At 41.7% G+C, this 16,272-nt stretch overlaps 1 protein-coding gene and 2 long non-coding RNA genes across 6 annotated transcripts in view; 2 read left to right on the plus strand and 1 right to left on the minus strand.

Annotated features, from left to right (window-relative positions):
• Positions 1 to 16,272, minus strand: part of LOC137464250 (transportin-1-like) — a 141,616-nt gene that overhangs the window by 94,740 nt on the left and 30,604 nt on the right. For all 4 annotated transcript variants that reach the window (XM_068175552.1, XM_068175549.1, XM_068175550.1 and 1 more), the window contains one exon: positions 15,799 to 15,948. In XM_068175552.1, the coding sequence (XP_068031653.1) occupies positions 15,799 to 15,948 (150 nt within the window). The remainder of the gene's footprint in view (positions 1 to 15,798; positions 15,949 to 16,272) is intronic.
• Positions 1 to 16,272, plus strand: part of LOC137464258 (uncharacterized) — a 360,835-nt gene that overhangs the window by 24,828 nt on the left and 319,735 nt on the right. The window lies entirely within an intron of this gene.
• The window catches only part of LOC137464262 (uncharacterized), a 247,754-nt gene continuing 236,010 nt past the window's right edge, over positions 4,529 to 16,272 (plus strand). Inside the window, exon 1 of the long non-coding RNA XR_010994139.1 lies at positions 4,529 to 13,780. This is a non-coding gene — a long non-coding RNA (uncharacterized lncRNA). The remainder of the gene's footprint in view (positions 13,781 to 16,272) is intronic.

The raw sequence follows: 16,272 nt of genomic DNA on the forward strand, positions 1-16,272 counted from the left end.
AGAGATAACGAGGGTCCAAAAGCGAAAGAGGGGCTACTTTGGTCCAGTCATCATGACTAGGCATTTCTTATCTTAGGCAAGTGACCACCAGGGAGGCCTTGCAGGGCCTCTGGCTGCTACACAGATGGATATAACTAAAGGACTGAAAAAACCTACAAAATTGCAGATACCTGTGACCCCAGATATGCTGGCTTTGCAACAGCCATATAAGCCTAGTCCTATACAGGATGCTTCCCCATTAACTTCAGACTCTGAAGTTAGATACCTGGTTCACTGATGCCTCAGCCAAACGGATTGATGGCAAATGGAAGTACAGAGCAGTTGCCCTTAACTTTCAGACAGGAATGTAATTAGAATAATAAGATATGGGAAATGCACAGGTGGGAGAATTAAAGGCTGAGCTGCTTGCAGTAAATGAAAAAGAAAGGACAATATATGTTTGGGCTAATGCCACACAGTGCTGGTGTCTATGGAAAGCATTAGGTTGGCAGGTAAATGGAAAGGAGGTTTGGCAGAAGGAAGATTGGATATGATTCTTGTTTACAGGCTCAATCCCAACCAACCCACAAAGGATAGTTCAAAGCTCATGCCAATATACTCAAGCCTTATAGACCAATTGAAACATCAAGGTGGATCATATGGCAAAAATTAGAAAGATAAAAACTGATCACTTGGAGGATCCACAACATTGGTATTGATTGGGTGAGTGGTTATACTGTAAACTGGGGCATACTGGAGGTTTTATTTTTTGCATAACAAAGTAGAGGTTGGCCATTGACCAGGAAGATGTGTAAAAGCATTCTCACACAATGTCCCCAGTGCCAATTAAGACTTGTACAAAATCACCCAGACCAGGCACTGCCTTTACTTATCAAAACTAACAAGGTACTGTGGTCCACTTGGCAAATAGATGATATTGAACTTCTGAAGACATCTAATGGTTACAAGTACATCCTAAGAGGTATGGAAGTGGTATCTGGACTGTTAGTTGCTACTAAAAGCAGGCAATCAGATGCCAAAGCTACTCTTTAAAGGCCTCTGTAACTGGTTTTCCAGTCTCCCTATTCCAGATTCTATACAGAGCAACAATCACACTTCACCAGTGTGATGGTGCAAGACAGGCACAGAAAGAAAAGTATCAAATGGGTTTTTCATGTACCTTATTATCCTCAAACAAATGCGACGGTAGAGCATACAAATGGTTTGTTGAAACACTACCTTAGACCACACAAATCTGGATGAGATGAAAGGTTACCCTCTGTATTATATGAGATAAATAACTGATATGAACCAATGGGTAGTCCTGTTTCATGAGCTTTCTTGAGCCCCATATCCCTTGAATCAAGTTCAAATGATAAAATTGAAGCCTTTCAGGAGAATTTAAAATTAGGCCAACCAGTCATGGTCAAATTACCCCAAACTGGAATTGTACCTATGACTCTAAGGGACACTCAAGCACCACTAGCCTGGGTGGCTACTGACTCTAATGGTCACCCACATAGAATCAGTTCCAGATGGGTATTTAGCACATTTTCAACTAAGGAAACTAACCTGTCCCATCTCGTGCATCTGCTGAGACAGACATTATTTTATTTTACAGGTCAATGGCTGCTATTGGTCATCATCCTGATGGTAACACCAGGAACGCTACAGTAGATACCAATATCCTCCAATACACTTGGAGGCCTGCCTAAGCATAGACTTGCAAACAAGACAGATCCCATGGGACAGTATGTATCTGTCTACAAAGGTCCCCCTACAACTGGTAGATGGTGGTGTCATGCATTAGTATAAGTCCTTTGAACGTCTACTAAAGACACAGCCAAAATAGAAACACAAAACATGGAATATCACCAGTTTGTCTCACCCCAAATCTAAAAAACTGCAAAGTGAAACAGAAAAACAGTTTTAATTCATTATGATATAGAAGCTGAGTATATCCTGGAGTGTATAAGGGTGCCTAGCATTCCTCCACGAGTGCCACCAAAATTATCAAAAAGCCTGTAAAACTGACCCCAAACATCTCACTGGTTGGGCCCTATGCAGTCAAATTGGTAGGACAACAAATATTGTCTAATCCCTCTTGGTCTTGTCCTGGGTAACCCAAAATGATTGTATTCCATATCTATCTGTGCTCAAAATTGTTAGTGTTTCTTTAACACCCGGCAACATGGCCAGAAATGGAACCGTGGGGCCAGGGGAGTACCAATCTTATTAAGTTCGGGGCACTCAGGCAGGAGCTCTCTTGCCTCTTGGTTCTGGGTCTTTTCCTTTCCTTCTTGCAGTGAGAGAACTGAGGCAGTGCAGGCAGAGGTTTCCCTTTGGTTTTCCTTTGTTTCTCCCTGGCCTCTGGAGGGGTTTGCTTTGGGCTGGTCTCTAGATTAGCAAATGTAGCAACCTGAGAATCTGCATTTAGCAATTAAAACTGTTTCAGAGTGAACTTTGCAACATCTGTTGGCAGCGCAGAGACAGAGCCAGTCGAGCCTGGGTGATGCCATTTCCGGTGCTTGCAGAGACAGTTTCTTCACCCCCTGCAAAACACTAACAGCTTGGAGACAGCAGCACTGACCCTGGCTGAGTCCAGTGGGTGGCAGGAGGCAGTGAGCGGCAGCACTGATGTCACACACACGCACCATCACAGCTACCGAAAGGAAGTGGAGGAGGCTAACACCGCAGGGCCGGAGCTTCCCAGACAATGCCAGCAATTCCCATCTGCCATTAGAACTGCTTTGTAAGCTCCTACATCCCAGTTTTTTGTTCCAGGGGTAAAGTTGAGGCAAGCAAAGTTTGTCAGTAATTTTCCCTTTGCCTTGTGATGGCTAACAACTGGCCTGAAAGCCTCATAGGCACAAATAACCCTGACCATAACTCAATCAGCCTATACCTGTGATAAAAAGGAAGCATCTTTGGGAGAGAGAGCACTGAGAGGCGGAGGGACTTGGCTGCAGAGAATGGACGCCAGCCAATCCCTGACAAGCATGTATGCAGGCAGCTATTGGGCAGTGAACTGGGTGGCACCAAGATTCTAGCCAATCAGGGTCAACCATATAAAAGCAAGTGGTGAACAATAAAGATTTTTTCTATTGCCACATGAACCTTGGAGTGTCGTGTCATGTCCGTCTCAACTGCAACAAATGGTGACCCCCGATGTGATGGTGATAGCCTAGCCGTGTAGAGAGGGGAGAGATGGAGCCCAGAGGGGAGAGAGCAGTCTGGAGAGCTGCCGACAGCGTGGAGAGCTGTAACAGTCCGGACGTGTAAATAATAGGGTGAGCTGCTGGGAACAAGGGGGGACAAGTTTCAACAGAAGGTAAACCTGTAGTGAATGTATGGACCCTTATGTTGAGCAAAAGAGGGATTAAATACGATGAACAGGCTCTGCAAACTTTATTATGGTTTTGCAGGAGCCAGGGTGTACAATCCACTACAGAAGCTGCTTTCAGTATTAAAAACTGGGAACAAGCTGGTAAATTGATTTTTAAGTCAGCCTCTCAAGGAAATGAGACTGCTATGAGTATTATGACTACCTGAAAGTTGGTGCTAGATACATTAAAACTGATAAAAGCCAAGCAGAATGTGAAAGCAGCAGCAGAGGCGCTGTGGGCGCTGCCTGCCCAAAAATCCCAAAATGGCGGAGCGCATGCACCGTGGGTGCCACCTGCCGAAAAATCCCAAAATGGCGGAGCGCAAGAAACATCCCAAAATGGAGGGGCGCCAGGAGGAGCGGTCGGGGGAATAGGTGCCACATCAGATTTGCAAGCAGAGAGGGCAGATGACAAACCAGAAAGGGAGTGGCTTTCATTCAAGCTCTCTAACCCTGCAGAGCCCCCCCACCACGCCGCCAGAGCCCCCTCACTGCCAGCATCGAGTGCGCATGTGCAGCGCCCCGGTCCGCCTGTGCTGCGGCTGTCAGAGCCATATGCGCTTTGTTCCATGCCCCATATTACCACAAACCCGCTTGGTTCTCCTCTGCCTGCGGCTGATTGGACAGCCCAGCCACCGCTTGGCATGCCCACTCACAGCCTCGGCGTGCAAACAGAACCCAGAAGCCAAGCAGCACCCGGCCCGGCAGGGAGATGCAATTACATGCAATTCATAGAATGATTACAGGACGCAATGGAAAAACAAAGAGTAAACAACAATGCAAGGAATCAGCTGATATTGCAATTGGCACGAGACAATGCAAATGAAGACTGCAAGAGAGCTGTAGATCTATTACCAAAAGAAAATCCATCCTTAGATGAAATGATTGATGCATGTACTAAAGTTAGAACTGAATCATATAGCATGGCTTTGTTAGCCAACTCTTTCGCAACTGTTGTGAGGTTGTCATGCCAATGTTATAGATATAGGCAACAAGGCCACATTCCCTGCAAGTCCAACTCATTGGAGACACACCAAAACCAAGGAACTGTTCCTACAGTAGGAAACTGTAACTGATGTAGAAAACCCGGTCACTTTGCCAAAGACTGTAGGTCTAAATTCCACATTGACGGACAACCTCTCAGGGAACAGGGAAACAAGAACAAGAGCATGACAGGGTGCGCGCAGACACAAGCACCTCCCTGTCCCCCAGTGCAAGCCTATGTGACCAGCTCACAGGGAGAACAAGAGGCTCAGCTGGAATAGATGTTTCCACAGACAATGCAATAACTATAGACTCATTAAAAGTGCATAAAATTCCCCTCGAGGCCCATGGGCCTACAGGAAGAGGGTTGAGTGCACGATTGTTAGGAAGATCAAGTACAACATTGCAAGGTATTTTTGTTCACCCTGGTGTTATAGATGCAGACTATACGGGACAGATATGTGCCATGGTATCAATACCTACTCCTCCTGTGACCATCCCAGCTAAAACTTGCATTGCCCAACTCATTCCTTTTAAGTCTTGTGTTCCTAAAAGAGACCCAAAGCTGCGAGGCTTCAGATCGACAGGAAAACCTCAAGTGTACTAGACTCAAGTAGTTTCCGATCGAAGACCAAACATAGTTTGTACACTTCAAATGCCTCAGACAAATCCATCCCACATCAAAGTTAGTGAGATGATAGATACTAGAACAGATTTTACCATCATATCTGCCAACACATAGCCTCAATCATGGCCTACCACAGCTGTGAGATCTGTTGTTGATGGCCTCAAGGATACCACACAAAGTTACTTAAGTAGTAAACCTGTGTTAGTTAAGAATTCAGAAAGACAGACAGCCACAATCTGTCCCTATGTTACTGCTGTGCCACTGAACTTGTAGAGAAGAGATGTCTTGTCAGTGTGAAGAGTTCGGGTAGGAACGGATTTTTAATGGGGGCCACCGTGCTGAAGAGCGTAAAGCATCGTACATTAGCCTGAACAGCCCATGTGAGTTCATCAGTGGCCCCTCAAAACAGAAAAACTAAATGCCTTAAATTCCTAGTTCAGGAACAATTAAATCAAGGACATCTTGAGCCATCAAGAAGTCCATGGAGCACCCCTGTGTTTGTAATTAAAAAGAAATAAGGTAAATGGAGATTACTCCACGAGTTAAGGAAAATTAATGCAGTTATGGAAAGTACGGGTGCTTTACAGGCTGGAATGCCATCCCCAGCTATGATACCTGCTACCTGAGACATTTTGATTGTCGATTGGAAAGATTGTTTTTTCACTATTCCCTTACGTCCTGATGATATCCTAAAGTTTGCATTTACAGTGCCCTCCATCAATCATGCAGCACCAGTCGAGCGATATCAATGGAAAGTGCTGCCATGGGGTATGAAAAATAGCCAAAAAAATTTGTCAGTGGTATGTTGCACAGGCACTCTCAATAGTGAGAGAACAATTCCCAGGAGCATACTGTTATCATTATGTGGATGACATCTTGATAGTAACCCCAATCAAAGAAGGCCTTGTGCAGATTCGGCCAAGTTTGAAGCAAGCACTGCAAGAGTTACAGTTGCAAATTGCACCAGAAAAGCTGCAGCAGCAACACTCATGGAAGTACCTGGGAGTTAAAATAGTAGATCAAACAATACAGCCGCAAATAATTCAATTTTCAACCAAAGCCCAAACCTTAAATGATGCACAAAAACTTTTGGGTACCACAAACTGGGTAAGACCCTATTTAGGGTTAACCACTCCACAATTATCACCTTTGTTTAATATTCTCAAAGGTGACCCTGAGTTAACCTGTCCAAGGAAATTATTCCAGAGGTGAAAACCGCACTTGAAACAGTAGAGCGGGCCATAACAAACAGGCAAGTTTATCGAATATGTTCTGAAGTTTGTATTACAGTGTTTGTCGTCATTGTTGATTTACATCCTACAGGAATCAGTGGTCAATGGGACACTCAGTGGTCTGACACATTTTAGAAAGGATCTTTTTCCTCCATCAACCTAAAAAGACATCACCTATTTTTTAATTAGTTGCACAACTAATTATTAAATGCCGTCAAAGGTGTTTGCAGCTGAATACTAAAGATCCCTCAAAAATTATTATACCAGTACAAGAGGAATATTTTGAATGGTGCTTTGCAAATAGCACAGTGCTACAAAGTGCTTTACAAAACTTTACAAAGCAAATTACCTATCACCCAGTCACAAACTCATTGCAATTAAGTGAGACCACTGCGTTGTCTCTGAAACCACTAAACCATCGCATACCCCTGAAAGGTCTCACGGTTTTTACTGATGAGTCTGAGAAAACAGGAAAAGCCATTGTGACCTGGAAAGATAACAATGAATGGCAAACACTAGAGGGTCACGATAGTATATCACCTCAGCTACCTGAATTACGTGCTGTAGCCATGGCTTTTCAACGTTTTCCTCATGTTCCTTTAAATATTGTAACTGATTCTGCTTATGTTGCAGGCATCACACAACAATTGGACCAAGCACTGTTAAAAGAACTTGATAATGCTGCACTATTTGAATTGCTATAAACTTTGTGGCATACAATCCAAGTCAGAACATGTCCCTATTATATATTGCATATTTGGAGTCATACAAACTTGCCAGGCTTTATTGCAGAAGGTAATGCTCAGGTTGATTGGCTAGCAAGGCCTGCTTGGACAGTGCCACAGCCAGATATGCTACCACAAGCAAGAGCATCACATGCCTTTTTCCATCAAGGTGTTCGAGCCCTACAACGACAATTCCTATTAACAAATACAGAGGCACGCAATATTGTTAATACTTGTGCTGACTGTCAAGGCCACACTGCGCCACTGCAGATGAGAGTTAACCCCCATAGTCTGCAAGCCTTACAAGTTTAGCAAATAGATGTCACACACGTCTCGGAATTTGGTTGCCTAAAATACATGCATGTTTCAATAGACACTTTTTCATCTGCCATATGAACCTCAGTCCACACTGAAGAAAGAAGTCGTGATGCCATCGCACATTAGCGATTAGCCTTTGCTGCCCTAGGCATCCCTCACACTATAAAAACTGACAATGGCCCTACATATATCTCACAGAACACTCGACAATTTCTACAATTCTGAGGTGTGTTGCACCACACAGGTATTCCTCATTCTCCTACAAAACAAGCCATTGTTGAGCGTGCCCATGGCACTTTGAAGCATATCTTTGAAAAACAGAAAGAAGGAATGTGTGGTGAAACCCTGCAGAGTAGGGTGACCAAAGCTTTGTATATGCTGAATCATCTCACAATATTGCCAAACTCCCAAAACCCTGTTATTTTAAATAATTTTTTATCATTACAGTCCTCTAGTGATGTCCAGTCACCCAAACCTAAAGTACTGGCAAGGGACCTCATGAGCAATAAATGGGAGGGTCCTTGGGACCTTGTCAGTTGGGGGTGCAGGTATGCCTGTCTTTCCACAGATTCATTCAACGGGTACCTGCTCGGTGCATGCATCCTGCTCTACGCTCTGCTCTGGATCACAACCAACAACGCCTCTCTGATGGCCCCACAGCAGACACCATAGAACAGTAACCAGAACAAGCTTTTACACCTGCTATATGGAAATATGGAACCTTTGGAATGACAATTTACCTATGACTTCACTTAAACTTCAGAAGTCAAACAACTAAAAGACATTACCAGCAGAAAGACGTGTAATTTTTAATTATACACCTGGATATGACCTGTAAGACCAAACTGAAACAAGAAAGCAAAGTGTTTCCTCTGATAGTTTTTTTTAATTGACTTGTTTATAACAAATAATAAATGAAATTTCCTAAAGTTTGAGTGATTCAGTTATAGATGTAAATAGCCTGCAGCATGCCACCCGGTGAAATTGTGCTGTTACTGATCTTTTTTCATTAGGTCCTGGACATGGCTGGAAAAAAATTTGATGACGTGTGTTGTGGGAGAGATTTTAGATCAATGGCTGGAAAGGTTAGGCTTGTCAATTTGGGTGAAGAGCCTCATTACAACTGGGCTCATCACCTTTGTGTTATCATAATTGTTTTACTCATTGTGCCGTGTTTGTCATCCTGTCTGCGAAGGGCCCCGCAGAGGATGACAAGGACTGCCTTTGTAGTTGAAAAACAAAAAGGGGAAACTGTGATGGCTAACAACTGGCCTGAAAGCCTCATAGGCACAAGTAACCCTGACCATAACTCAATCAGCCTATACCTGTGATAGAAAGGAAGCATCTTTGGGAGAGAGAGCACTGAGAGGCGGAGGGACTTGGCTGCAGAGAATGGACGCCAGCCAATCCCTGACAAGCATGTATGCAGGCAGCTATGGGGCAGTGAACTGGGTGGCACCAAGATTCTAGCCAATCAGGGTCAACCATATAAAAGCAAGTGGTGAACAACAAAGTTTTGCTATTGCCACACGAACCTCGGAGCGTTGTGTCGTTTCTGTCTCAACTGCAACATTGTCTCTCCACACACGGTTGACTGAGGGTGCCACCTTGGGGAGAAGGGTTTTTTTGCCATTTTCCCTTTGTCTTTCAAGCCACGGGGTCATCAGTGGAAGACGCCATTTTGAGGGAGGGGTTTCTTCACCATTTTGTTTCTCTTTCATCCCATCCCAGGGAGTCCGTGAGATTTAGCAATTTTGTACCTAGTAATTATTTACTGTTATTTTTTGCCTGTTGCTGTTTCATTTTTAAGTAAACTGTTATTTTTTCATTTATATCTACTCATATTCATTTCTCCTTATTGGTAGAAAGGGAATGGTTAAAAACAAATGGGAGGTAACTAATTTTGGAGTGTTTGTCCCCTTAAATTGTCTTAAACCAAGAAAGGTCTTTTAAAAAAGTATAAATGTCCATGCAAACTGATGTTACAGCTATCAGACCAAAGTGTTTGCCTTTTATACATACCTCTTCTCTTCAATTGTATACCAGGCTGAACAAGAGGACATTAACTTCTTTTAGGAAGGATGTAACTGGTATATTTTGAGCTGGGATGGGGGTATTAAACAGCATTGATCTTGAAACCCTGGCTAAAAAATTAGGTACAACCATTAGTGATTTGAGTACTATAGAGCAATCTTTAGAGTCCTCCTTATCTGCTTTAGAAAACACTAAGTAGTTTGCTTCAACTTTCTGAGACAGAAAAATATCGAAATGCTGATCATGAATTACTGGCTGATGCTTCAGGAATTACTCAGTGTAATGTGTCTAGCACTAAGCTGTATCCAAGCTCACTTATGGCTACAAACTGCCAGTGCTGCAATAATTAGAGAATGAGGAAATGGATTTTTTACTTATTGAAATTTGAAAGGCAATTTGGGACAATGTAACTAAATGTCAGAGGGAATTTCAATCCTGGTGGTCTTCAATCAGATGTTCCTATGACCCAGTCACTAATAAGGCCACAGCTTTTTTATGGACAATAAGAAATGCTTCAGTGTATACCTAGCCTAATTCCAGCCAGGACAGAGTTAAGTTTTTGCAGTAGCAGGGAGGGGGCGTGGCTAGTATTCAGAAGCTATTCTATACCACCTCTGGTCATTGCTAGGGGAGGGGAGAAAAAGACTTGCTTCAGAGGGGTTGAGAAAACATAGTGGGTGGAGCAGTCCAGTATTGTTTATTGTCAGGGGCTTTCCATGTAAACAGTTTCTTTTTCTTATACCTTTTATTATTAATATTGTTGCTGTTACTGTTGGTTTTCTTATCTCATTGCTGTTTCAAGTAAATTGTTCTTATCTCAGCCTGTGATCTTTGTCTTTTGTGCCTCAAATTGGTGGGAGGGGGGGGAAGCAGCATGTGGTTTTAACAGGAGCATGACATTTGAAAATGCCATTCCTAAACCACAATACCATATATCAAATCATTACACTGGGACTAAATCACAACAAAACCATACTCTATCCATTGCAACACTGAACATAGGCTTTCAAAAACAATCCCACACACATGGCAAACAACTGAGGTAGATGCTTGTATGGTGAGAGTATGACAGGGACTTAGATGTTAAAGTAACACTGAAAAAGCCCAAGATACCTGTTTAGAAGCAGAACAAAGCATTTGTCACTTTGAAATGTACTCCGACAATGATCCTGAATCTGTCCAGGTATACATAAGACAAGGATGTGAATGTTTAAGAACCCCTTGTGCTAACAGTAAATAACACAAAGATCGAGTTTTCTAACCACTCCAATCTATGAATTCATAACTTTATTAACATAGCAGGATGTGATGTCAACTATTTCCTACAATAAACTGTGTTCTAGAACATATGCATCAACTTTGTGTTATATGACACTTTGTCTCCAACACCTAATGGAATGGACATTACCCTGGTCAAAAAACTGTTAGAACATCCTGATCTCCACAAACTAGTAAAACAACTGAAAAGTTGGAAAACACTAATCACTGTCCCAAATGATGTGGAAAAAATGCATCATGTCCTAGAGTGAATAAAAAGGGATGGAGAACATAACTAGTGGGACAACTCCTTTAGATGCTGTTGGGAAGAAACAGGTAAAAGCAGAATGGTGAGCAGGATGGTAGATTTGCTCAAGGGACCTTGCAGCTGGGAATGCCAAGGCCTGGAGAATAACAGTGCAGGAAACTCCATGTATTATGCCTACTGCTGTTTATCCTCTGTCTGAGAAGTAGAATATGTGTAGAGATAACATAGGTGTTTGGAGAGATTTGGAGACCCTCTCACAGACATGCTTGAGCTCCCAGTCTTAGGAGATGGAAGATCAAAGCTCAGAGATCATAAAAAGCACAGATGAGATCACAGCATAGTGGTAAACTACGTGTGTGTAGGCCCTGTAGGCCCTTGATAAATGGGCACAAACAGCAGCCCCACCACCCACTAGGAAGGACTGAGTCTGACGGTGCTGTGTTCCTACTTGTGTATTTCTGCCCAGGTGTTGCTTCAGGATCCTCCACTTACTGAGATAATAAAATAAATTTATTCCTTGCATTTCAGCTGTTGTTTTGTGGTTGTTCTGGCAACCTGCATATGTCAACTCACACAGATGGTCTCCAACCGCAATGGGCATTCTGGACTTAATGTTACAACTTGTTATTGTAATATTGTTCTTAATCAGAATCTGTTTTTTATTAACAATCATTATATATAGGAGTCATGGTTTTGCATGAGAGACATTTAAGGAAGTAATGCAAAGCTTCCAACCACTAGAAAACTAGACACGCCTCTGTGAAAAACACATGTTAAAAGACAAAAGAAACCTGGGAACTTCCTCTTTCCTTTCCGACAGGGAGCGAAGTAATATGACTGAGCGACCCCTACCATGGGGCCAGGCCAGATGGCCCTGCCGAGTGGCTGGATCCCCTTCCCCTGAGCCACCTGCCAGCTCCGGGGCCCAGCCAAACCCGCCAGGTCCCAGGAGCAGCCCCCGGGTAGGCGCTGGGATTTTACCTTTTCCCCCGTAGAAGGTAGAAGTTGCCCACAACCGTCATGCAGGGGGAAGGAGAAACCACTAACCCTCCCTCCCCTCCCAAGGGTACTGCTGCTGCTGACTTCTAGCCTGGCTGATTAAATCCTAGCCACCCCCTCAGCCCTAACTCCTGCAGTATATAGCACCCAGCCTACCAACTGGGAGCAGGAGTCAGGTTGACCATCTGCAAGCTCCAAGCGAGATGTTAACCCTTTCAGTGCTTCAATCCTCCCTCGAGTGAAAGGAACAAAATACAAGCATATAAAAGAACAACATGAAAACATCATGGTCAGTGAGGAAGAAATTAAGTCCCAGATAGGAGGGATGAGGAGATGCCTTAATTTTAGAGCTAAAATCCTCTTGTAAGCTATGGAGAAAAGACTCTTTTCCCTATAACACATAAAACTATGAAGAGATGAAGGGTTCAAATTGATATCGAGCAAAAACCTCCATGCTAAAGTAAACAGATAGCAAAGTAGCTGTGGTCCCATGAAAAGTTTGAACAGAGAAAGAGAGAATAGTAGTCCTGCATCCCCAGGAGAAGATGATCTCTGTTCCCAGGGATGAAGATGATTTTAGAGATAGATAACGAGAACTTTTGCCTTTAACCAACTCATCTTTAAAACAATACCCCATAAGTCAACATAGCCAATAAACAAGCTGTGGAAAGGCTTGTGGGAAATGAGAGGTGCTTCACAATAGCAGATTTCCCCCGAGTGGCTACTATTCGTGACCAAATTAAGAACCACATGAGGACTGTTTTTCCTCTTGTGGAGAAGTCTCCATAACATTAACAAGAACTTCTCTCCCTAAGTAAACTGAAGAAAGACTATTTTAGAGGTGGTAAAATGACTAGAAATTTTGTTTCTTTACATTGTCAGTGGAAAAGAAAAAGTTGTAGGGAAAAGAGAAGTGTTCTGAAGGGTTTGTTTTGATTCCTATTACTTTTTGTCCTTTTAGTTACAATTAATAAAATCTTCTTTATACACTTTTAAAATTTTGAACCTACTTTGCCTTTCTCCTAATCCTATCTCACAACAGGAAGTAAGTACATTGGTAATTGATCAGCACAGAAATCTACCACACTCTTTAATGCGTTAACCAGAAAATCTTAAAATTAGGGAAATCTTAAATTGGCAAACCAAAACCACTACAATATGTGTAGTACCTAATCAAACAAATAAGGATACTAACCCTTCCAGAAGTATATAAATTGAAATAATAAGTGGGTTTTTTGCCAGACTTGATAGCTAACTCTGCATTATGTTCCATTTAATATTTCTGGCTAAATTCTGATTTTGATAATAACTTTGTGTGTAAACATGCAATGTATAATTATAAAATAGCTAATACTATCAAACCACATGAGTTAAAATAGTAAACCTTAGGAGATTGATGTACCTCAACATACTTAAGGATAATGTACACATATGCAGTGGATGCTTTTATAGCATGAAGGCAAGAGATACCTGCATTACTATTTCATGAGACAATGATTGACTGAAGTCACATGGTAGAGTGTAGCAGGATGCTCTGCCTGGAATGGGGAAAACAACTCAAACAATGTCCTATTTGTAAAGCTATCAGAGATAAATGAAGAAGGGGGAGTCCTGCTGCTTTTGGTGTTGAACAATGCTGAAACCAGTGTGACTCATCAATCCCAAGGTTTAACACCCTGATAGTGAGATGAAGATGTGGTAGACCTGGTAAAATACCCGGATAAAGGAACAAATTATACTACTGATAATTTATCAAAAGCTGCTGAGCTGACACAGCTGGTCTGGAGACATATGACTGACAGTCAATCACTTTATACTATAAAAGCTCAGTCCCAAATTTTAATGTCAGGGTCTTTTAACATACCCCTTCTTGAAGTGTATCTGTGGAGATTCCTCCTTTAAATGGGGACACCTCTCAAGGTTACTCCTTGAGGCCGAGCAAAAGAGATGTGCTCGCGATCATTGGTATGGGTGAGTAACATCAATCTCTACTTCACTGTTTTTCCTACCTTTAATGCCGTTTCAAAATAGTGCACTATACTATACTAGTAGTTATAGCTCCTATACTGTGCAGTAAATAATTCTGATTAAGATATTTTTGTCTAATCGTTATCATAATAAGTTATATATATTTATATAAATAGATCTGGTTTGTCAGCCTTAATCCTGCAGGACAAAATTGTATAAAGGTTCAATTACACCTGTATAATCCTTTAGATGTAAACTGTTAACCAAGTCTGGGGCTAAGATTGGATCCAGCTGCACCTAGGCTTCTCTGTCTGAGGAGTTTTAGAAAGCAAGGCAGTCCTTTCTACACCTTGTGACTCAACCAGAGGGCTTCTCTAATAAACTTTCTCTGAAACTGTCCCAGTTTGCCGCAAAACAGCCACTCTGCCCCAAGCCTGTAGCACTGCGTGGAGTTGCAGGACCTGGCACTTGGAGTGAATGAACTCAACAGACTTACAGGGTCCATACTCCATAGACTAAGGGAGTATATGTGTGTGTATATATATCAAAAGACAGGTGATGGGGAACTGGGAACTGTGTGACCTGGCATGATGTAAATGGTATGGAATTAGAGGAGGAAAATGTTCTGGTTTCTGCTAGGAGAATTCATTTTCTTCTCAGAAGCTGGTACAGTGCTGTGTTTTGGATTCAGTATGAGAATAATGCTGATAATACACTGATGTTTTGGTTGTTGCTGAGCAGTGCTTACCCTGAGACAAGGGCTTTTCAGTGTCTCATGCTCTGCCAGTGAGGAGCTGCACAAAAGAAACCAGGAGGGAGCATAGCTGGGACAGTTGATCTGAACTGGCCACAGGGATATTCCACACCACAGAACATCATGCCCAGTATATAAAATGGGGGGAGTTGGCTATGAGGGGCCAATTGCTGCTCAGGGATGTGCTGGGCATCACTCAGTGGGTGGTGAACAACTGTATTGCACATCACTTGTTTCTCTTGGCTTCTGTAACTCTATGTCCTTCTTGTGACAATTATTAGTAATATTATTTGTATATTTTTATTATTGAAATTATTATTTTCTTTCAATTATTAAATTGTTCTTATCTCAACCTGATTCTCCTCCCCACTGGGGGGGGGGGGGGGGGAAAGATGGGGGAGTGAGCAGGCATCTGTGTGGTACTTAGTTACTTAGGGGTGAAACCATGACATTATTTTATAACAGAAATCAGATGATACAAGCTGAATGCCTTTCTGAACTTGTATCCAATCCCCATTTTTTTTCTACTGTATTTAAATATACATTAATTTCACTTTTTTTCTACTTTTTGGAGTGGACAAGGAAAATTACAATTGTAATAATTGGGGGAAATCATATTCTCAAAGAGCAGACAGAAAACCAATATTACCTAGGAATAAGTAAAAATAACAAATATTCATGTTATGGAAGAGGTGTACTAAACCACAGGAATTGGGAAATAAAAAAAACCAACATAAAACAAAAACACTTGTAGCTGATGTTCTGATCACCACACTTTATCTACTGTTTTCTGACAGAAGCTATTTAAAAAACAAACTCATTATGTTAATGTATGTAACATTTGGTGTAATGATTCCCTGAAGAGGTGTGCATATGGGGGAGCAAAGAGGAAATTCGCAAACAGAAGTGTTTTACTAATGCAAGTGGAATGCTGGAATACTTCTGAAGTCAGAACCTTTACCTTACTCCTGGTTTTCAGTATAAAAATTAGCAGCAAGCTGAATTTTAGCACATTCAAGTAAACTTATGTTCAGTCACATTTCAAGAGATACGAACTGAATTGCTAATTCAGTCTTAAGAAAATAGGAAGGAAAAATATATTAGTATATTCACACTGAAGATTAATATCAGAATCAAAACATTATGTAGTTGTGACAATTATCAGAAGCAAACAGTTTTAGGAGTTTAATAACTCTCACTAGCCCAGATCTCACTTATATCAGTAACATTTTCATTGTGCAGAATACAGTAATAAGAGTAAACTTACCTACAGTAGCTCTAATTAAGGGGGAGGAATCACCAATATTGTTCAAACATTCGCTTTTAATGAAGTCAGTTACTCCATTTGGAAAGTTGTGAAAATGTGCTTTTACATTATTCTTCAAGATGAGACCACTCAAGGAACGTGTCGGCTCATCTGCAACAGAAAATAATTGTGTTTATAACTTCCATCAGTTCTTAGGATAAAGCAGATATGCAGAACAATGCAACAAGATCAAAGCTTACAGTGATAAATATTAATCTTTATTTCCTTATCCCTCCTCCCAAATACAACCATCAATTTACATAGCAAAGCTTTTTAGTTTCAGAGTTCACTTGTGAGCAGATCCATGCTTAGTTCTTCAGCCAAGGGCATAAGTAACTTGGTATTATTTCTGAAGCATGCTGAAAGTGAGATGCGGATGTTCTCCATAGAAAGAATTAGTTTATAGTATAAGAAAATTTAAATTTAAAGTTTACA

Source organism: Anomalospiza imberbis, chromosome W (assembly GCF_031753505.1).
Source record: "Anomalospiza imberbis isolate Cuckoo-Finch-1a 21T00152 chromosome W, ASM3175350v1, whole genome shotgun sequence".
NCBI lineage: Eukaryota > Metazoa > Chordata > Aves > Passeriformes > Viduidae > Anomalospiza > Anomalospiza imberbis.